The following is a 20,886-nucleotide window of genomic DNA, read 5'->3' as shown; positions in this document are numbered from 1 at the left end:
AATGAATTATCATGTCCTTACGTCAGAATAGAATGGCATTCTGTAGAAGGCCAAGAGGAAGTGGTGAAGATAAGTGAATGAGAGCACTTTACAAATTTGGGGTCCTAATTCTAACTCTACTGAGGACTAGCTGGGGGCCCTCAGATTTACCCCCTAATCTGGCAAATGAGAGGACTGGGGTGAATGACCTTTACGGCCTCTCAATTCTTAATACAGAATTTTGTATTGCTGATTTATTATACTTTTGAGTTCATAAAAAAATATTAGAATTTCCACCTTAGAAAATGGGAATTCTAAAATGTTAAAATAGATCTGTAGGAACGTGATATGGGATTAAACACAATAGCCTTTTGGTATGAGAGCATGCTGATAGCAATGTGGGCTAGATTCCCAGGGGCACAAATTAAGGTAAAACCCAAGTGGACAGCATGGGGACGTCCCAGCCGCCTCGGCTCTTTGGGGTTTCCAGAGCCCAGTGTTCTGCAGGACACTGGGCTGCACGAAAGAGCTCAGCAGGCCTTGGAGCTGCTTGTCCCCAGAAGCAGCCGGTTCTGAATCTTTTAAGTCTCTACGAGACTTTCTCTGCTGGATGGGCACCCTCACTGTCCTGTGTGCAGAGGGGCGTGTGTGGTACCGCCCAGCACATGGGAACATCATTATTGACGTCCTACTCTGCCAGGAATGGGGGCCTCTAGCTCAGGCTGCTGGGTCTACCCTCTTACAAAAGCATCGTGGTACAAGGTGGGCCACCCTGCCCTGTTTCAGAACGGGGTGCCTGCGCCAGCAGCAAGTCTGCCACTCAAAGAACGGAGGCCAGACAGTCCTCCCTTCCATCACCACCTCAGAGTTTAAGAAAATATACGTTTAATGACACAGATCATTTTCCCATGGAATGCTGCATATATTTAGAATGACCCCACTAGTCTTACGTTGATTTGGGTGAAGTAGATATAATTAGATGGGGCCTTTTTCACCCATGGAAACTTTCACAGGCAAAGATTTGAGGGTCAAATCTTCTCAGTTGAGCCAGGTCGGGAGTGGGCTGTAGACCTGCAGAAGCCAGGCTGCCTCATCACCATCCTTGCTGCCCTCCCCAGCTCCACCATTCAGGACCCTCAGGCCTTGGAAGATGAGAATTCCCAAAGAGCCGGGACAACCGGGCAGGCCGGACCACGCCCCCTTTGACAGCAGGGCTCCGGGTGCACTTTTCTTAAAATTTCGCAGCCCAATTTGGATGAGTTCTCCTGTTAGGAATCCCACCCGTCCAGGCAGAGCAGCACCGACAGGTCCTGGATTCGTTTCCTGACAGTTCCGGGCCGGCTCCCTTCCTCTGGGCTGCTCACACGGGTTTTCCCTGGAACGAGAGAGCTATTTCCAGGAGCTCCTGCCCCAGCTCTCCCTGCTTTCCTCCAGGACAGAACTCAGCTGACAGCTCCCGAAAGGTGGCGCAGATTCGGTGGCTCTCGATGTGCTGGCGGTGGATGGCGTGTTTCCACTGGTAGCGGGCAGCTCCGGACAACACGAGCAGGGACCTGGCAGGTAGGTGAATGGCCACTTCCACCTGGTCACAGGGAACAGATCTGGTGCTCGGGGAATCCGTGGGGTCTCCCACCTTGAGGTCATCTGGCCCAGGGCTCCTTGTTGTCGGCTGGGCCACAGAAAGTAACTGAAGTGTCTCCCCCGAGTCCTGAGACATGGACAGCACGGTCGCGGAGAGCAGATTGAGGCTGACTAGCCGTTCTCCCCAGAGCCACGAGTCATCCAAGTGGGGGTCGATGGCGGAGCCCCGTTCGGGGTGGTAGTCCAGGTTACACTGTTCCACCGGCAGGAACCGCTCCAGCACGGGGTAGGTCCCCATCCTCCGCACGATCTCCCGGCTGAAGCTGGGCAGCCCATCGAAGCTGCCGGGCCTCAGCTTCTGTTTCCTGAAATTGACTCTGGGGCCGTAGTCCTGTAGAGAGGAGAGGAACGGGGACGGTCACTTGAGCAGGCAGCCGTTTCCTAATTAGAGGGATGTTTAACCCCGCGCTTGGGTTCTCTGCCCGCTCAGGAGACGGTCACTGCGGCCATCGCGGCCCTGGCTTGTTGGGGACGAGCCTCTGCAGATGAGATCGGGGGTTTCAGGCTGGAAATCTTTCTGACGGGGAGGATCCCCCTGAAGGCGCCTCAGGAGAGGGCGCCGCTCTCCGCACACCCGGCAAGGCCTCCATCCCAGCCAGCGGACCCTAAAGAAGGAAGGGGGAGCGACTGCCCCGGGAGCTGTGGCCGCTTCCGCTCCTCACAGAGACGCCCCGCATCCGTACCTGTTTCCTTCTTCCAGACTGGGAGAGTTTCCAGGCATCCTGGTCCATGAGGCGCACCAGCTCGGCCTCCTCCTGGGCGCTGACGAAGTCCTTTATCAGGGTCACTCCCGGGAAGGGAAAGGCCCAGCCCGCAAATTCCGACTCCCCCTTCCCCACGGCCAACCCCGAGTCCAGGCAGTAGATGAAGTGGGCCGGCTTCTGCAAGGGAAAAGACAAGGGCCCGCGGTGAGAGAGGCCTCCGTGAACCACCTACTGTGCGCCAGGCCTGAGCTCAGGGCTTCAGTTACCTCACCGATCCTCACTCCAGCCCAGGGAGGAGGGGGCTCATCCCCAGGAGCACCTGCCCCGCCCAACCCCGCCCACTTTCCCAGGAAGCTCCGAGGGTCCGTTTCCTCTATTTCCCTCTCTCCCCTTCCTGGATTCTAGCCAATTAAAGCCTCCCCGCCCCCACCAGGTGAGAGATGCTCCACAATCGGAGATCCCGACCCCACCTCCAGTGACTCCTCCTCGGGCCCGGGGGCTTCCTGGAGGAGGCCCAAGGAACCAGGAGAGCGGCACACCGAGGCAGGGTAAGGGCCAGGACCCGGACCCCCCAATGGTCCCACTTCCCGGGGGGGGGGGGGACACCAGATCACAGTGTCCGGGAGAAGTCTGGGGGGCGGAGAGAGGAAGGGCAGGGACCCCGGGAGCCGGGGCCGCTAGGGGAGGCCCTCCCGGGAGCCACGTGACTCGGCCTCGCCTTGCCCGTCTGAGAAATGGACGTGAAGGCAGGCACTTCCCGGGCCAAGGCGCGGTCAGTGCTCCCGTGTGACGGAAGGAGCCCTAAACATGAAGGTCCTGCCCGCGCCACGCGAAGGCGAGGGGGTGCCCGCCCTGTGCCGCCCTCGGACCCGGCTCCCACCTGCGGGGGCAGAGCTCCAGACACGCCTCCGCCCCGCTCGCGCTCGCACAGCAGGCAGCTCCGGACCCCTTTGCAGCCGCAATCTCGGGGCCGCGCGCCGCGGTCGCCTCGGCTCTCTTCACCTGCCGCCGCCGCCGCCATGCAGACGTCCTGAGCGCCGCCGGGAGGGCAGCCTCAGCGGGGCGGGTGCGCAGGCGCGGGCCGCGGAGGCCGCTGGGAGAGGTAGTCCCGCGGGGTCAGGACACGTGGGATCCTGCTCGGCCGGGCCCTCTTCCGGCCGACGCCGCGCGAACCTTTCCGGCGCGAACCACCAGACCGAGGCCGTTGTTCCGAGTCCCAGCGTCGCCCCCGCTCCGGGGGACCTCGCGCGGCCAGCCCCAGGCAGCAACCGGCGTGGGCAAAGCGGGCCTCGCGGCAGGGGAGCAGCGTGCGCCCGCGCGGGCCGGCGGCCATGGGCAGACTCAAAACCCCGCTGCTGCTGCAGAGGGGGCACCCCAAGTCCGACCGGCTCGGCAGGATCAAGAAGCTCGAGTAAGACGGGGCGAGGGCGCGCGTGCGCGCCCCTGTGTACACGCGTGTACGCGAGCGTGCGGGGGTGGGGTGGGCGCGCGTGTGCGTGCGCATTAACGAGTGTTAGTGTGGAGTTTGTGCGCGTGCGTGCTCCCATTCGTCTGCCTGGTGCCTTAATGTGCACGTTGTGCTTGCGTCAGTGTGGCGCCGGCGTGCGCGTGCGTGCCCGCGGCCTTTTGCCAGGTGTTGTGTGCCTGCTCTCTTCCAGCTGCTTCCGTTGTCCCGGCGACAGCGCGTCTGTGCCCCGCCCCCTCACCTGCCCCGGTTTCCCTTCACGCTACTACTCCTCTCTCTGCTGTGCTGTCCCTAGCTCTGCCCTGCTCCTGCGCCTGCGCAGCTCAAGCCGCTGACCCCGGGGCTGCTCTGGGCACAGGTGCCAGGAAGGTTGGGAAGGTGCCCTCTGCCTGCTGCTGTTAACATGGGTACTAGAGGTGCTGGAGCCCGCTGCCCGCTGCCCTTAGCCTGGGCACTAGGGGTGCTGCTATTGCCACTGGCGCCGGGTCCGCCCGCTGCTCCTCCTCTCCTCTCTGGGCCTTTGGTGCCGCCTCCCAGAGCCCCGCATCCCTCCTTGCTGTGCCCCGTGCTCCGTCTGCCCGCTGCCTCAGCGGGGGTCAGCTGCCCGTCGGGTCACGGGGAGCCAGAAGAGGGGTCCCCGGGCTTCGAGCCTCCGCTGCAGGGAAGGGCCAGGGCACACTCCTCCCTGTCCCTGCCCCCCCCCCCCCCCCATGAAGCGTTCCAAGGTGCTCCTGACATTTGTCCCCCTCATTCCCCATCATCCCCACGCGAGCAGTCGGGGCCCCAAGGACGGGACGAGGCGTCCTAGCAAGGGGCTCCCTCCGCGGGAAGCGCATTGGCCGTGCGGCAGAAAGTGCTGGATCCGGGAGCCCGCCTCCCTCGAGCCCCCCTTTCCCTTCCAGTTTGTCAAACCTCCAGCTCCGGACAAAAGACCTGGACCTCAAACTCCTCAATCGCATGAAGCAGCTGAAGGAGCTGGACCTGTCGGACAACCTGCTGGAGAGGGTGCCCGAGGGCCTGGACCTGCCCTGCCTGCAGGTGCTCAAGTGCTCCAACAACCAGCTGGAGGACGTGACGCCGCTGCAGCAGTTCTCGGCGCTGGAGGAGGTGGACTTCGAGGACAACTTATACCTGACGGTGAGCCGGAGGAGGACCCGGATTCAGATCCCCCCTCTGGCTCTTAATGATCCGATTGGCTCATTTTACAAATATGGAAACTCCCCTCTCCTAATCGGACTCATCCAGGGTGTGGGGGCCAAGGCGGGTTGCGTGTAGTTGAGCGGGGCCGCCCCCACGACACTTGACAAAAAGCCTCTTTTGCCTTTGTTTCTACCCCCAGCACTTAGCGTGACACCCGACATGGAGAAGGGGCTTAATGCGTGTTTGCTTTGAGACCCTTTTAGCTCTGGGTTACTCAGCCCTGTGAACTGTGAGCCACACAGAGAACCAAACAGCCCCTGCCCTCAAGGAGCTTACGGTTTATAGAAGGGGCACTGTGGAAAAAGGAATATTCCGGATAAATAAGTACAGCGACTCGGAAGGAGGGCGCTGGGGGTTGGGATGGGGGTCAGGCAAGGAAGAGAGGGAGACGTTCCAGAAATGGGCACAGCTGATCTTTCAGAAGCAGGGTCTGGCACGAGAGGTGGCCCCCTGTGCCAAGCCCTGGAGGAGAGCTCCCAGGAGGAGACCCTCATCTCTACCCTCACAGCCCGTGCCCGTAGCAGAGCGGCACGGTCTGGTAGAAAGGAGAACCGAGCAGTGGCTGCGGGGCCTGGGGGAGCTCTTTAAGACACCAGGCCTCAGTTTGCTCCAGCGTGAATCGGACGGGGCTCGGGAGGGGGGAGAATGGGTCCCATGCCCTCTGCTACTGGGACTTGGTACCTTGGGGTTTGCACTGGTGCAGAGACCGCTGGGTCCTGAGCTTGTCCATATTCACCCCCAGGTCAATGACAATTACAAGATCTCCTCCCTGCTCCCCAACATCCGAAAAATCAATGGGAAGGAAACCTCCTCACTGATGAATCATGTGAAGATTCTGAACCGGGAGCTGACCAGTCGAGTAAGGATGGCAAGAGGTGGGGGTGGGGAGCCTTGCTGGGTCCTTCATAGCATTCCCTACTCAAGGGGGAGTCCACAAGTGCCTCCCCTCGCCCACATGATTTCTGACAGACACTGAAAGCCTCGAGGGTCAGACGCCGGCCCTCAATACCTGAATTAATCTTGATTACATGTTTACAGATTTATTATTCGGGAGTTTGTCTGAATCAGGGTTCTTCATCTGGGATCCATGGAATCCCTGGGAGGCTTTGGATGGATAGATTTTTCCAGGGTCCTTGGATATAGATGGGAAAATTACGTCCTTGTTTCCACTCATCTTTAGCTGAAATGTAGCTTTTTTTGATTTGAAAGCATTATTCCGAGGGGGGGAGGGTTTGTCCTGAGCTAACTCAATCCTTAGAGTAACTGGAAAATGAGGTGCCCTGAGGGGGCGTAGATCCTCGGAGATCCAATCTGTTGTAATTGCTTTTACTAGGAATCCTCACCATCTCCCTGCCTGAGGAAGTGCAGGATCTACTCAGTTCTTTGTTGCAGTTCTGGGTCCCCCCATCAATGTCCTGTAGCCTTCTCAAACCCAGGGAGTCTCGCATGGGCTTCTTTTTCTCACTAAATGCACTCCTGCTTCCTTCCTTCTTTCTCTTGAGGGCAGGACTGTATTTCCAGTCCAGGTGTGAAACCTTAGAATCCTTAACTCTCCCTCATTTTCTCTCCCAACTGGCCTGCTTGTTATTCTATGTGGGCACCATTCCGTCTCCCACTTGGCCATGTCTTTGCACAGACCGCCGCCTCTTTGCTCACAAGGTTCTCCCTCCTCACATTTGTCCGTCTAGCTTCTCCACCCCCCCAGCCCCCATTTGTCTATTAAGTCAATCCCGACTTGAAAAATCCATAGTTCAGCTTACCCATCGCTTGATCTTCCTGTCTTGGCTTGAAAACTTCTAAGAAGGAAGACCCCAGTAGTTCCCAAGACCCCCCCCCCCCAGTTTTGACTGGCTAAACTTGCGAGGCGAGCTTTCCCTTCTTTTGTGCCTAAACTTGCCTCTGTGCCAACTTCTCTGGTTCTGCACTTGACTGACAGACAGAATAAGTCTGTTTCCTTGTTTAGGTTCCCTTGGAGGTGACTTTGCTTCGATGCAGTCTGGCCAAGCCAGAAGGAAAGGGACCAGACACCTTCGTACTTCTGTAGCTCTGCCTCCCATTATATTGCTGGGAGTTGTTAGCTTTTTGAGGCTGCCTTTTAATCCCACTGGACTCAACCCAATAAACCAGCCAGTCCTTTCCCAAGCAGGAGGCCTGTGGAACTGGGCCTTGCCCAGATGGAAGACTTTACTTCGATTCCTTAGATTCCTCCGAACATTCTGGCCTTCCAAACCACTTTATCATCCAGTGTGTCAGCTATGCCTTCTAATTTTGTGTCATCTTAAAATTGGAGGATGATTTTGTCTAGGCCTTTATCCACGTCAAAATGGTAGCATTTGATAAACCACATTTATAGTATCCTTCTAGTCTACTAGTTCAGTTATCCTGTTAGGAAAAAAATGAAAAGAAATTGAGATGGGCCAACCTGCCCCATTTTTACGGAAGCGAAGCCAAACCAAGTTCTTGGCGACTGCCCTCCCCACTTCCGTGTCTGCTCACCGGCTTTCTCTTCGATGATCGCTTCAGTGTCCCTGAAATGTGCTTTGCAGATTCCATTCTCTTTCCTTTTCTGAACATTAGGATGTTTATTTCCCTTTTTTGTAAGTACATATGTCAGACAGAAAAGCTTTTGCTTTAGAAATCTTGATGCACTGTTTCCATCTCTTATCCATTTATTGCTCTTTTTCCCCCTCTTGCACTGAATTGGGTCTTTTCCTTCCAATTCCTGTTGCATGAGATGATGCTGCGTAAAGGGAAATTTTACAAATAAGTTACTGTTCTAGAGTCGTGATGTCAAAGTGAAATAGAATTTCACTGGGTATAATGACTTAGAAAATGACATTATTTATATTATCTTTTTACTCATTTTGTTAAATGTTTCTCAATTGGAATTGCCTCTGATTCTAACTGGAGGGCAGCAAGCTGGACCTGTCTCTTCCAGAGAAATGTTGCCCTTAGCTGACAGGTTTTTCTTGGCAAGGAAATAACGTGTTTCTTGGCTTTTTTGACTTCCTTGTTGTAATGACTTGATTTATAGGGTGGGGTTTAAACTTCCATAGAAAATGGTGATACTTAATCCCAGTATCTGGTTCTTTACCCATTCCCATTTTTCATTGTTAATAAATTGTTAAAATAGGTCGGGCTTTGCCAGCCATATCTTACTTGGGGGGGAAAAAAAAAAGCTTTGAAAAATAAAGTTAATCTACCTGTTGCTCCTATAGGGCAGCTGGGTGACACAGTGGATAGAGCACCAGCCCTGACGTCAGGAGGACCCGAGTTCAAATCTGACCTCAAACACTTAACACTTCCTGGCTGAGTGACCCTGGGCAAGTCACTTAACCTCAATTGCCTCTGAAAAAAACCAAATCCTTTTTTTGGGGTGGGGGGAGGGGGAAGAGGCATAGTAGTTGGGGTTAAGCAACTTGCCCAGGGTCACACAGTGAGAAAGTGTTAAGTGTCTGAGGTCGGATTTGAACTCAGATCCTTCTGATTCCAGGACTGGTGCTCTATCTACTGCACCACCTTGCTCCCTCTCCTCTCATTTTTCTTCATCTAACTTGGTGCTGATTGTTATCTTTGTGCTAATAAGTTAATCTCCTAATTGACTCAAGCACCTGATTTGGGATTGCTGTCCAGACTATTGGGTCACAGCCCAGTTTTTGTCCCGCTGGTGCCTCCGGCTTCCTCTGGAAGGGTCGCCCGGCTTCTTTGCTTTGGAGAGAGCTCCGGCCTTGTTTCTTCCTCCTGACCCTGGTTTCCAGGACCTCCTTTTGCCATCTTCCTCCATAACTACTTCTGTGTTGAAATTACTAAATATTAGAGTCCATATTGATTATTTAAGCTGCACCTGACCTGGTTCTGAACTCGGAGGGGCCATTCCCCACCACAGCCCTCGAGGCTCTGCTGGTGTTTGTGTGGTCGGTTGTCCATCGTGAGAAGTGCCAGGTGAGACTCCCAAGTGTCTCGTGAGAGGTTTCTTGTTGCCTTTAAGCCTGTGATTAATTGAACTCCTCCGGTTCTTTCATTGAGAGCCGTCATCCTTCCATTTAATTTGAAGAAGCAGTCTTGGGCATTGGAACTGTTTCCCCGCTCCATTTGACCCACCCTTTTGGGCAAGGTTCTCACATACTTGGAGCACAGTTGTTAAGATTATTTATAGCCCACCTAAAAATGGTGTCATTCTTTGTGCCCTTGGCCCCTTTTCTACGTCTCAGCATTGGTCTTTACCGCCAGGCAGTCAGCACAGCGGGGAGGAGTCGCTCTTCTTCAGACTCTACCTCTAGAGCAGGAAGGATTTCAAGGGATCAGAGGAGCCCAGACTGAGAGCGAGAAGGGACCTTGAGCCCCCCTTTACCCCCTCATGATAGAGATGAGAAATGGCAGGGAGTTACCCAGGGAGGGTAGCACCTCTGTGGGGGCCAGGCGGGCCCGGGTACTTGGAGTTCAGAGCATTCAGGGTCTCCTCCATGCACCCAGAAGCCTTGGGCGGGGGGGGGGGGGGGGGGGGACGACTCTTTGGAAAGAGAGTAGTAACAGCAGGCAGGCTAATGCCCACACGGAGGACGTAGCATGGCCTCGGGCCTCCTGGCAGAGGCTGTGCCCAGAGTTGGGGTTCTTCGGGCAGCCTGACAGAGAGGGTGGGAATGGGGGGGGGCAACGAGACCACAAAGGCCACCCCAGCTCAGTTCTTTCCTATGAACTGCTTGGCACTGCCCAGAACCGTGCCTGCTGGCTGGGCCTGCCAGCTCTCCGCTTTGGTGGTGCTAATGTCTGTAGCCCCCTGGGGCCACAGAAGCCAGGTAACAGAGGGCTGGGAAGGTTCATTTGGGCTGCAGCTCGGAGACTCGCTCAGCTTCTCCTGATGAAAGATGACCTGGAAAGGTCCTCTCAGCCTTGAATCCTCCTTGTCCACCAAACCACGAATGGGGTGTGTTGGGGGGGGGGGGGACGGGAGCACACTGAGGGCCAGATGGGGGAGAGGGAGAAAGCCACGGACCCGTCCTTGTTCCCCTGCCCTGGCCTAGGTCACTGCTTACTGGGAGAAGAATTACAAGGTCCAGCTGGAGTCCCGGACCCAAGCTAGGGAGCTCCACAAGGAGTTTGTGAAGTCCGCTGTCAGAGAAGTGCGCTACGGGCCCGAGTCCCTGAGTGATTTCACCCAGTGGAAGGTAAGGGCCGGGGGCCCTTCAGCGTCATTGCACCCCAAGAAATGCCCAAGAGAAGCCCGCCTGGCTCTTGGGGAGGGCCTTTGTCTTCTCTCAAACATTGGAAACCCTGCATTTCCCTGCAGAACATGAGCCCTGGCTCCAGGGGACACGCTGACATTTCCCATTTTCCCCATTTACTTTTATTCACACTTTTGGAAACAACTGTACCCGATACGCCGAGTGGCGTGCTGTCCCCCCAGGCCCATGGCTGTTTGTTATTCAGATCTTCTTGGAGGCCGGTGCTATTATTACCCCCATTTTAGAGATGAGGCACCTGAGGCTAATGGCCTGCTCACCATCACATAGTACCCGAGTCTGGGTCTGAATTTGAGGCCTGGTCCTGGCCTGCTGCTGGGACCTCAGCTGCCTCCTGGGGTCACTGCTGCTGCTCCCAGGGGGTCCTGTACCCTCCTCGGACCCAGCACAGAGTGGTGTTTAGGGGCTTCTTGTCTGCCCCCTCCCCATTTCTGTAACCCCAGCCCCAGCACTCAATCAGTGCTTGTTAACTCGAAGGATTCTGTCCCACTCCAGGTGAAGATGATTGCCCAGCAGCTGGTAGCCTCAAAGGCGAGTGGAAAAGAAGCCGTGGTGGTGGTGGAGGAGGAGGAAGAGGAGGTGGTGGAGAGGGACAAGGACTTGAGCCCAGAGGCTCCGGAGACCCCTGTGGAGACCCCTGCAGAGACCCCGAGGACCCCAGCAGGAGCATCCAACCAAGAATATGTGGTAGGGCCCTCCTTGGGAAGCCTTGGCAGTGGGCTTATGGTCACCGGCCATGGTGCTGGGGAACCCTGGGCCAGGCACCAGAAAGCAACTCGGTGTCCAAGTCTGGGGTGCCCTCTGCCTCTGCTTGGGCCCATGGCTGCTCCCAGGATCTTCAGGCACTTAAGCCCGTTCCCTGACAGGCACCGGATGTGCCCCTCAGGTCTGGGCATTTCCGGAAGTCTGGCCCTAGGGTCCAGAGCCAAGGGAGGGCCCCAATGCCACGCCCAGCAGGATTTGCCCTCAGATCCTGGGTGGGTAGAACAAGACCATTCCTCCCTCCCCCCATGAGTTGAAGCCAGGGATTCTGAGTTCGAATTGTCCATCAATAAATAGACACCAGACAATGGGGTAAGAGCTGGGGATAGAGAAAGGAAGATGGGGAAGATGGTTCCTGGAGCTCTGGGGGGGGGAGGGGAGCACCAGGCAGACACCTGCTCCAATGCGCTCAGGGTAGGATCCATAGAGGGAAGGCCCTGCAGCTAAGAGGGAGTGCCTTCTGGGCAGAGGCAGGGGGATAGCCCTGAGCATGGGGGGAAGAGTAGGCAAGGGACACCTGTCTCTGGGGGTTCTCCTCAGTTCCTCGCTGCACTGTCCCTTCCTCCATCATCTGCAGTCCCCGAGGACCTCCTCCCCTCATGGGGTCCTTAGAGCCCCCCCTCTGTCCTCCCCTCCACCTCCATCCCTGCTCCAATTCCTTTACCACAGCTCAAGCTCTCAGCCTTTAAGTGGAAGAAAAAGCTCCCAACGGACTCTCCGCCCTGCAAGAGGGCCCGCTCCTCCCCACCGCCCCCAGATTCCCAGGCCGCTGGCCAGTCTGCTCCTACGGAGGGCACCCAAGGCCAGATGGCCCCAGAGGGGCAGGTGAGGCCCTGGAGATGTGGGGAGGGGTCTCCTCTGGTCCCCTGTGTCTTGACCTTCTGACGGCCTGTCCGTAGGAGTCAATGGAGCTGCAGCCCATGCACTTCCTGCAGTGCCACAGCAAAGGCAACAGCCCGGACGACTTCAGCACCCAACTGTGGGCCTGCGCCTTCGAGCCCACCTGGAACGAGGGCACAGGTGAGCTTGCTGCCCGCCCGGGTCCCTGCACCAGGCCCATGCTCTGGGGCTCAAGGTCCTCGCACTGGGGTGAGGGAGAGGTCAGACCTGCCGCCTCCCATCCCTTACCGGTCACCCCCCTTCCCTCCTCCAGGACTGCCCAGAGGTGCATCCCAGACGGTGGCCACTTGTGGGGGGGAGGCTGTATGTGTGATTGACTGCCAGACTGGTCTCGTGCTCCACAGGTACAAGGTACCTGGAGAGGTGAGTGGGACTCCACACCCCAGCAAGCCATTCTGTGGGGGTAGAGTACGTAGTTGGTCACTTGCAGGGAGAGCAGGTGGGGTGGGGAGCTCTGGGCAACATTTTCTTGACTAATGACCTTATCCAGCCTTCAGGGGGGGGGGGACTGCTGGGGCCCCCTCCTTTGAGCACGTCCATGTCCTCCCCAGGAGTTCTTCACTGTGGCCTGGACCTTCCTGACCCTTGTGACCCAGGATGGACGGAAGAAGCGCAGTAGTGTGTTGGCAGCTGCGGGCCGGCGCGGCATCGTGAGCCTCATCCACGTACGTGCAGGCTTCTGCTACGGAGATATCCGAGCCCACCGAAAACCCATCGCCATGGCCTGCTTCAGCCCCTCCCGGGAGACCCATCTTTTCAGTAAGAGGTCCCGCCCCCGCCTGGCTCCCCAAGTTGCGGGATATTCGTGCCAACAATTCCAAGGGGCCCTGGGGCCACGGTCTTCAGCCTTCCCCTCCTCTCCCCAGCCGCCTCGTACAACAAGCGCATCATCCTCTGGGACATCGGCCTCCCTGACTACAACTACCACTTTAGGCCCAGGTGAGCTTTCTCCCCAGAGCCCAGCCTGGGGGGTGGGAGGGGAAGGCCCCCGAGGGCTCACCCTTTTCCTCCTCCCTCAGCCAACTCCTGATGCTGGACGCCAGCGCCACCCCCCTGCGTCTCTGCCCGGTGGCTTCCTGCCCTGACCACTACCTGCTCGCCGGTTGTGAGGACGGCTGCTTCGCCTGGGACATACGGCTGAACGAGTCCCAGAAGAGGAGGTGAGCCAGGGGGTCTGGGCATGGGTTGAGGGGGAAGGTGTCAGAGGTGACAGGTGTGGCTGGGAGGTCCGGACGGGCTTTTCCTCACCTCAAGCAAGTGATGCTGGTCTGGGGAAGGGTGGCCAAAATAGGGTCCAGCCTTCCCACCTCGGGGTGTCTGTGCAGCACCCAGATTGCTTCTCCTCAGCTGGGACCACCATGGTGGCAGTACTTGGGGTGGGCTTGTTTGGCAAAGCTTGGAATAAGGAATAAGGGTCTCCTACTAAGGAGGTCAGAGTCCCCTCGGATGGCTGACGTCCCCCGGCTTAATCTTCTGCAGAGAATGTGAGATGGAGTTCCTGTTCCCCCAAGGCCCAGGGCAAGCGCTAAAGAGAGTGGATGGGCTGGGGTTTGTGAGCAAGGACGTCGTGGGTGAGCTGAGACGCTGGGCTGGTGGAGCCTAGGCCCACAGAGGGGGGTAGCCAAGGCTTTGGGAACACCCTCAGAACCTAGATGGAAGTCCTGGGGGGCCCCATAGGGGAGGGGTAAAGTGCCCTTTGTGAGAAAGGTGATCCCTTCTATGGAGACCTGGGAGTTGGATGGGGAGCCACTTAGCAGGGTCACTACCCCATATGGATGCTCACAGGCCTTAGACCTGAAGCAGCTCCCCCTCCCCCGCAGGGTAGGCGGTATAACTCCTTTTTCAATGGCTCGGCTTTCTCGTTCTTGCACAGCATCCAAGGGGTGTACCCCAGGCTCCATCTGCTTGTGGAGCTGGAGTCAGTCCCTGGCAGGAAGAGGAGACAAGCGGCAAGTGACCGCCATCATCCTGGCTGAGCTCCAGTGGTCCAGCACAGAGCTGTCCTACCTGACCCTCAGCACCTGCCCAGGTGAAGCTCCCTCCAGAAAGCGCGTGACTGGGGGGCGGCTGGCTAGGGAAGGAGCTCCCGGCACGGGAGGCAGCTGTGTCAACAAGAGTCAGAGGAGCCCAGACTGAGCATAAATGGGACTCCTGGAGGGGATCAGGAGTGGTACCCAGGGTCCTTGTATCTGGGCAGCTCAGGAGGGAGCAGGCCCTGACCTCGGCACCCCCCACACTGATTGCAGAGAAAGCGTTTGTCTTTTGCGGGGACGAAGAAGGCAGCGTATGGATGTACAACGTCAGGCGCTATCTCCAGCAGCAGCAGCAGCCCTTGCAGGCCAAGGTGGCCCCCACAAAGGTAGGTTGGCTGGGAGTTCTCTGGGCTTTTAATCTTAGCTCTTGACTTTGTTTTTCTTCCCCGAACCCAGGTCTGAGGTGATCTCTAAGAACCTGAAGGTGGGGTTCACAGCCCGAGGGTCTGAAACCCCTCCTTGGTCCTTGGCTTGGGCAGGAGCAGGTGCCGCTCCCTTCTGCTCCCCCCCCCCAAAAAATGCTGTAAGGATCAGGAAAGCCTTAAGTCATGCTGTTATTGTTGCTCTGCTCCGGTGGAGGCCTGAAGGGGAAGTTTGTGTCTAGTGAGTCTTACACCTTAAATCTCTTCTTCCTTTGGGCAGATTCTCAGATGGCCTGATCTCTCAGCCCGGGGCAAAAAGATGAACAAAACTTTAATCAACACAGCAGTAGTAGACCCTACCTTCACCTACCTTGTGGCTCTGACAGATACAAACATCATCACCATTTGGAAGAGACTCTAGCAAGCAGGGCCGGGACTGTGCTTTTTACAGTGGGGACTGTGAGGTTTTCCTAAGTGTGTGGTTTTTTAAGTGGATAGTTTTCAACAAAACTCAAATTAAATGGAAATGAGCTGTGTTTTTATGTCCTGTAACCTGAGACCCCAGGTGATCATTTTCCTGGCTTAGTGGCCAAGGAAGTGGCTTTTCTTAAAGCAAGATGGAGCTTGGAATTCCGACCGGCAGCTGGTCAATTATAACTCTCGTCTCCTGGTTTTGGAGCGCCTGCATGCTGGCTATCTCTTCCTCTTACTCAGACACAAATCCATCAGTGATTACTCTTTCATTATAATTAAACTGTCTAATAAGTCCCATCTCCTCTCCAACCCACACCGGCCAGACTATCACTTGTGATTTTATGGCCAGCAGAATTTTGAAGATGGCTAAAGATCGCTACTTGAGATATTTAGAGAGTTGACTCAAGAGGTAAGAAATGCATTTTATGAGGAAATTACAGGAGTTGTATGCGGAAGAGAAAAACAATAAGAAAGTTTCCCCCGTTTAACTTTTCATACCAGTTGGAAGTCAAAACTGCAGGGGAAGGACAGCAAGAACTATTCGATTCCTTCTTGTTTGTCTTTGATAGCAACCTAGAATGGGGAAAAACAAATTAGCCAATGATTTAGGGCTAAGATTCCCCAAGAAGTGGTAGGATCTCAAGGTAAGTTATGGGCATACTAGAAGTAAGGGTTCAGTTGGTCTTTTCCATCCTAGGAAGGGAAGCATTAATAAAACACCCACATACATTCAGGCAAGTCTTTTAACCACAGTGTCCACTTAGTCAGGCAATTTTGGAGTTGACTGTTGGCCTTCCAACGTCCTCCCTAGCAGAGCCATGACGCTACAGAGTGGAGGGAATAAGGAGGAGCCGAGAGCAGTTTAATCTAGTGTCTACAGTGGGAATGACCTTTAGGGAGTGAACTGAGGTTGTCCCCAGTCTTGAGTACTTCCTAGTGTCACCCGGACCTTCTGTTTGGATGAAAGGTCACCATTTAAGATAAAATGCAAAACCCACCACCGTGACACCGAGGCTGGAAGCATTCCAATTTAATGACCCTCAGAAAGGAAATCAAAAGCCCGACTCAGGCAGCCGAGATTCTCTGCTCAAGATGAGTCCTTCCCCGTGGCCCCCTCCCTCTCCTGCGGCTCCTTACCCGGAATCGCTCCTCCAACAAGGAGAGCTCGCTGATCAGGTCTGTGATGGCATTAGTGAACGCTTCCTGAGGGCTGTAGTCTGGAGTGGTCTGTACCCGAATGATGATCTTGTGTTCCAGGGGGTGGGGGACTTTGTAGCCTGCAAACAGCACCTGAGGGTCTTTCAGTAATTGTCTGAAATGCAGAAACAGGAAGTTGAGGCTGAAGGTAAGCCAGAGGAGTGGAGAATGACAGCAGCTAGCCCCTTGCCACTGAGCACTTTCCTCTGCTGCACATGGACCCTTCTGCCACCGAATGGGACGGTGCTACCAGAAAGCCTTGGGATGAAGGAAAATGGTTAATCCTTTCATACAATAAAGCTTCAACTTTTACATCTTTTCCACACGTTCAGTCTGTACTGTCTGTTGCCGTAATTTCTTGTTTTACATCACTTGGCACTGAACATAAGGTTCACTCATCACACCAGCTTTTAAAGGTATCAGGAAGTGTCTGACTTGGTCAAGTCTAGCCATGGTCACAGCCATAAGTATCCAATGGGGTTTAAGTATGACTGCGCCGGCCACTGAAGCATCCTGGGTAAGTTCCTTGGCCTTTTGTTTTACATGCCATCAAGTTGCCAAGACTACAGCATCCTCCAAACTGTCCACCATCCCTTCAGTGGGGATTTCCAGGCCTATTGTAGTGTTAAAAGACCCCAGAACATTTAGGGGGAGGTGATGCCCAAATCTTACAGGCTCACCCGAACTTCAGACATCATTTTTGGTAGAGCCCTGAATGACAGAGTGAGTTTTGTTAGTAAAAACTACCTTTTCCCAATCTTCAGGGCCCTGCCTTCCCCCGGAGCAGCAGTTTGCTACTGGGATTTTACTGGTATATCAGATTCCCAGACGAGCAAATTCCCTTTACCAGCCCAAGCCAGCCCCATCTCTGCCACTGGGTGGTCCCTACAACAAAACCTTCTAAACCAAGTTGAGATCCCATATGAGGTAACTAGATGTGGGGGACAAACAATTTGGCAATATAGTAAAAGGTTAATGAATGCAACAACCAAAAACTAATCCAAAATCAAACACATGATGCCTCCAAGAAGCCCTGACGTGGGGAAGAGAACTGGAATCACAGCATGTTTTAAAAGTAGAACTTGAACCCAGGTCTCCTGGTGCCAAGACCAGCTCTGTCCACTACACTGCACTGCCGCCTCGGGATTAATCTCATGGAGGAAAAAAGTGAATTCACTGACGAAGCAGAGGAAGGCAACCTGGATTAGAACCAGGACCCAAGAAGCTCTCTTAGGTGCAGTACTTCCGGTCTGCTCACAACCCCACTGGCCGGGTCCCCAAACACGTCCTCTACCTTCCCGCCCAGGGACCTCTGGAGCCCCTTCCCTCCCCTTCTTTGCCACATGAATTCCTCCTCTCCTCATTCTGTGACGACGTGAGTCGGACCTGACAGGGCTGGCTTTTGGTTTTCTACTGCATCCTGGGAAGCTGGGCAGCAAAGGCTCCATGGCCTAACTCTCCTGCTCTCCACCACAGCGCTAAGACACAAGCCCTGACAAAGATTTCTTGACTTTGAACTTCTGAATGTGGCCAAAGAGGTAACATACTTGGTCAGTGGCAACACGAGTCAATGTAGAATTTAAATGAGTTATATCAATAAAACGACAGCACTGTGTGTACAGCATGAGATGCGGTAATGCTGTGGAGAAAGTAAAGACATCTGCCCTTCCTCGTTCAGGGAGTGATCATTTCTTGTTGAGGTGCCTGGAAAGATCTAGAAGAGTTGGGTCCAAGTGGGCAGAGAAGATGACCCAGGAAGCAAACAAGGTGGGCAGAGGCAGGAGAAAATCAGCCTGACTGCTGCATCCTAATATGATGGATGAACCGGAATCGAAGAGACAAAAGAAAGATCTGTTGGGCAATGGCTAAATCGCTGAGATACGTAAACACAAAGGGACCGCTACTCTGCTACAGCAAACAGGAGCCATGATGAAAACAAAGAAAGGGGAAGACTCGAACGGACTGATACAAAGGGAGTCAGAGGAAGCAGAATGTGCAATGGCTACAGCAGAGTGAGAGAAACCTAGGGCTGTAACACGCTAAAAGCCAAGCCGGGCCCCAAAGGAAGGTCCCGCCCCTCCGCAGCCGGGGGAGAAGCGGACACAGAACGAGAACAGCCACACTCTGACGCGTTGTGTTAGAGTGAAGTTTTGTTCAGTGGGAAACGGGCTGCATAAAGACAAAGCAACCAATAAAACCGCAATTATTTTAAATATAGTCTAGGGCTCAGATCTGGTGGCACGGTGACAGAGCAGGGCCTGGAACTGGGAAGCCTGGGCAAGTCACTTCTCCCCGTCTGCCTCAGTCTCCTCATATGTGAAATGATGGAGAAGGAAACCGCCAGCTGCTCTAACAAGAAGATGCCAAATGGGGTCCCAAAGAGTTGGAAACAGCTGAAAAGCTGAGCAACGATGAGCGGACAGGGGAGTTTTATCCTGTAGGAACAGGGAGCTGCTCGAGGCGTTTGAGCAGGGAAGCGGAACGAGCAGCTTGGGGAAGATTAATTTGGCCTCAGCGTGTTGCTTACACAATGGGAAAGAGGGCGAGTCGAGGCGGTTCCTTGGGGAAGTCCAGGGGCCAAACACTGACTAGTCTGGGCCTCCTCGTTACTAAGTGAGGCTCCTGGTCTAAATGCAGAGGATGCAGCGAGCCGAGGTGCTGCTTCTGAACGAGGCACAGCTGGCGAGACTAACGTCCCAGAAGTGACGGGCCCTTTCACACCGGGAGTCCGGGGCTCCCGGCTCGAGAGCCGCTCGAACACGGGGGCCAGCGCCCTGCCCACTGTCCCGCCGTTCTCAGCATCCCCAGGCGGGCAGGGAGGGAGGTGGAGCACTCCTGACTAAGGAGGGAGAGCAGGCGGCGCTCGGACTTACGACTTGATGATGTTCCCCAGCGTGTGGTCCTCCTTGTTGATGGTGAACAAGCAGGCATTGGGCACTTTGGTGTCCTTGTTAATGGTGATCCTGGGGTGGGGAGAGGGAGAGGAGCCTGTGAGTGACTGAGCACCCCCAAAGCCTGGAGAGAACTTCCATGACCCCCGGGGAGGTCACGGGGCGAATACTCTGTGACCACGGGGGCGGGGCAGGGTCTGTGACCCATGGGAGAGGCTGCCGGCCGGATTCTCACCTGGGGCGCGCTCAACTGCGGGGAATTAGGAGTAAGACCCGAAGTCGGGAGACCCGGGGTCAAATCCCGCTTCGGACACTAACGGGCAAGGTGACCCAATCACCACCTGCCTCAGTTTCCTCGTCTGTAAAATGGGGGCTAACTCGCCTGCTCGCCAAGTGCACGTGACGTAAGGGCTACAATGACCGCCCCGCACCGGCCGGGTCTGCCTTGCATTTACCCAACGGGCCCCTCGGTTGTCACGGGCCCTCAGCAAACACAAGAAGAAACTGAGGCCCGGGGGCGCACGGATGGGGGCGGAGGCTCCCCGGGTGGACTTCCCCCCATTTTACGGAGGAGGCTGCGGCCTCCCCTGCTCTCGGCCCTCCCGCCCCGCGGCCGCGCTCACTTCTTCTCTCCCTCAAAGAGGAGGAAGGACTCGAAGGCCGGAGGCGCGTTCATTCTCTGCCGCCTCTGCTGCCGCCGCCGCTATCGCCGGTATTCCCCAGCCGGCACAACAACCGCTTCCGGAGCACGCCGAGATGAGAAAGCAGATCGCGCATGCGCGTCACGCGGAACAGGAAGTAACCCTCCGCCGCGCTATGGAGCAGAAAGGGAAGGAAGACTGGGGGTAGGAGGGGGAAGAGGAGGAAGATCGGCACATGCGCGTCTGCGCCGGGCCTAGGAACGAAGGACGTGTTCCTTTAGCCCCACGAGGGGGCGACGCGGCTCCAGCGCTGCAGCCTGTGGCTCCCGGGCTCACCCCCGTTCTGGGACCGCGCAGGAGACGGGGACGGGGAAGGAGGAGCCGGGTTCTGATCCCGCCTTTTCCAGGCCCCTCGGTGTGCTCCTGGGCAAATCTCTCCGCGCTGTTTCCTCAGCAGTTACGTGACGGGACGGCCATCGCGGCCTCGAGGAGCCCTTCCCGCGGGCGCCCCAGTTCTCCGGGGAGGCTCGGAACGGGAGCGCGTGGAAATTAACCCGATCTGCACCTCCTCCCCCAAGGTCCCCGGATTCCCGCGGGTTTCCTTTATTCTACAAGCCGCCCCACGTGCATTTCCGCCGGATTCCCAAGCTTCTCCGTCCGGCCGGTAGGAGGGGCCCGACTCGGTCTCCCACTCGCTACAAAGAAGGTGCTGGTTCGTCCCTTTCAACTTTCATGAATCGATTCTTGCATTTGTAACAATCAACATCTATTTAGGGCCTACTGTGTGCCAGGCTAGTGACCCTCATCACAATCCTGTGATCCATCCATCAATCGGCATTTAGTAAGCACCTACTGTGTGCCAGGCACTGGGCTAGTGACCCTCATCACAACCCTGTGATCCATCCATCAATCAGCATTTAGTAAGCACCTACTGTGTGCCAGGCACTGGGCTAGTGACCCTCATCACAACCCTGTGATCCATCCATCAATCAGCATTTAGTAAGTACCTACTGTGTGCCAGGCTAGTGACCCTCATCACAACCCTGTGATCCCTCCATCAACTGGCTTTTATTAAGCACCTACTGTGTGCCAGGCACTGGGCTAGTGACCCTCATCACAACCCTGTGATCCATCCATCAATCAGCATTTATTAAGCACCTACTGTGTGCCAGGCTAGTGACCCTCATCACAACCCTGTGATCCCTCCATCAATCGGCTTTTATTAAGCACCTACTATGTGGGAGATCCTGAGTTAAACCCTGGAGACAAGCAGTTTACAATCTAATTGGGGGATTTAAGGCTGCAGGGAAGTTTGTTAATGGCAATCCTGGGGAGGGATGAGGGGGAAAGAGGAGCCTGTGAGTCACCAGTGACCTGAGCACCCCCAAAGCCTGGAA

General features: G+C 55.7%; 3 protein-coding genes across 4 annotated transcripts; 1 reads left to right on the top strand and 2 right to left on the bottom strand.

Annotated features, from left to right (window-relative positions):
* Positions 1 to 847: 847 nt before the first annotated feature.
* Positions 848 to 3,755, bottom strand: ALKBH4 (alkB homolog 4, lysine demethylase). The gene is made up of 3 exons (XM_074264146.1): positions 3,205 to 3,755; positions 2,304 to 2,501; positions 848 to 1,951 (listed from the first exon to the last, which is right to left on the bottom strand). Exons 1-3 carry the CDS (start codon positions 3,343 to 3,345, stop codon positions 1,340 to 1,342), a joined length of 951 nt encoding a protein of 316 aa, XP_074120247.1. The 5' UTR covers positions 3,346 to 3,755; the 3' UTR covers positions 848 to 1,339.
* LRWD1 (leucine rich repeats and WD repeat domain containing 1) lies at positions 2,766 to 14,821 on the top strand. 2 transcript variants are annotated; one of them, XM_074264144.1, is made up of 15 exons: positions 2,766 to 2,872; positions 4,692 to 4,926; positions 5,732 to 5,848; positions 10,011 to 10,154; positions 10,725 to 10,916; positions 11,661 to 11,816; positions 11,891 to 12,011; positions 12,145 to 12,254; positions 12,443 to 12,650; positions 12,758 to 12,830; positions 12,911 to 13,051; positions 13,371 to 13,462; positions 13,765 to 13,920; positions 14,138 to 14,250; positions 14,567 to 14,821. In XM_074264144.1, the coding sequence occupies exons 2-15, from the start codon at positions 4,747 to 4,749 to the stop codon at positions 14,705 to 14,707; spliced, it is 1,944 nt and encodes a 647-aa protein (XP_074120245.1). In that variant the 5' UTR covers positions 2,766 to 2,872; positions 4,692 to 4,746; the 3' UTR covers positions 14,708 to 14,821. The 2 variants fall into 2 exon arrangements, with proteins under 2 accessions (XP_074120245.1, XP_074120246.1); XM_074264145.1 differs by lacking the exon at positions 2,766 to 2,872 and adding an exon at positions 3,605 to 3,735.
* A 341-nt stretch (positions 14,822 to 15,162) lies between these two features.
* Positions 15,163 to 19,624, bottom strand: POLR2J (RNA polymerase II subunit J). Its single transcript, XM_074264150.1, has 4 exons — positions 19,472 to 19,624; positions 18,831 to 18,920; positions 15,898 to 16,072; positions 15,163 to 15,333 (listed from the first exon to the last, which is right to left on the bottom strand). The coding sequence occupies exons 1-4, from the start codon at positions 19,522 to 19,524 to the stop codon at positions 15,298 to 15,300; spliced, it is 354 nt and encodes a 117-aa protein (XP_074120251.1). The 5' UTR covers positions 19,525 to 19,624; the 3' UTR covers positions 15,163 to 15,297.
* Positions 19,625 to 20,886: the final 1,262 nt, after the last annotated feature.

The sequence above is a fragment of the Sminthopsis crassicaudata genome, chromosome 4 (genome assembly GCF_048593235.1).
Source record: "Sminthopsis crassicaudata isolate SCR6 chromosome 4, ASM4859323v1, whole genome shotgun sequence".
Classification (NCBI taxonomy): domain Eukaryota; kingdom Metazoa; phylum Chordata; class Mammalia; order Dasyuromorphia; family Dasyuridae; genus Sminthopsis; species Sminthopsis crassicaudata.
Note: the sequence above shows the minus strand (reverse complement) of the source record. Positions and strands in the feature narration are given on the sequence as shown.

Excerpts from the sequence above, each read along its gene's own strand:
- ALKBH4 (XM_074264146.1), bottom strand. The coding sequence starts at position 3,345 with ATGGCGGCGGCGGCGGCAGGTGAAGAGAGCCGAGGCGACCGCGGCGCG. Across the intron at positions 2,502-3,204 it reads CTGGAGCTCTGCCCCCGCAG|AAGCCGGCCCACTTCATCTA; the intron begins GTGGGAGCCGGG and ends TTTCCCTTGCAG. Across the intron at positions 1,952-2,303 it reads AGTCTGGAAGAAGGAAACAG|GACTACGGCCCCAGAGTCAA; the intron begins GTACGGATGCGG and ends TCCTCTCTACAG.
- LRWD1 (XM_074264145.1), top strand. The coding sequence starts at position 3,656 with ATGGGCAGACTCAAAACCCCGCTGCTGCTGCAGAGGGGGCACCCCAAG. Across the intron at positions 3,736-4,691 it reads GGCAGGATCAAGAAGCTCGA|TTTGTCAAACCTCCAGCTCC; the intron begins GTAAGACGGGGC and ends TTTCCCTTCCAG. Across the intron at positions 12,831-12,910 it reads AACTACCACTTTAGGCCCAG|CCAACTCCTGATGCTGGACG; the intron begins GTGAGCTTTCTC and ends CTCCTCCCTCAG.
- POLR2J (XM_074264150.1), bottom strand. The coding sequence starts at position 19,524 with ATGAACGCGCCTCCGGCCTTCGAGTCCTTCCTCCTCTTTGAGGGAGAG. Across the intron at positions 18,921-19,471 it reads CTCTTTGAGGGAGAGAAGAA|GATCACCATTAACAAGGACA; the intron begins GTGAGCGCGGCC and ends TCCCCACCCCAG. Across the intron at positions 15,334-15,897 it reads TGTTGGAGGAGCGATTCCGG|GTTGCTATCAAAGACAAACA; the intron begins GTAAGGAGCCGC and ends TCCCCATTCTAG.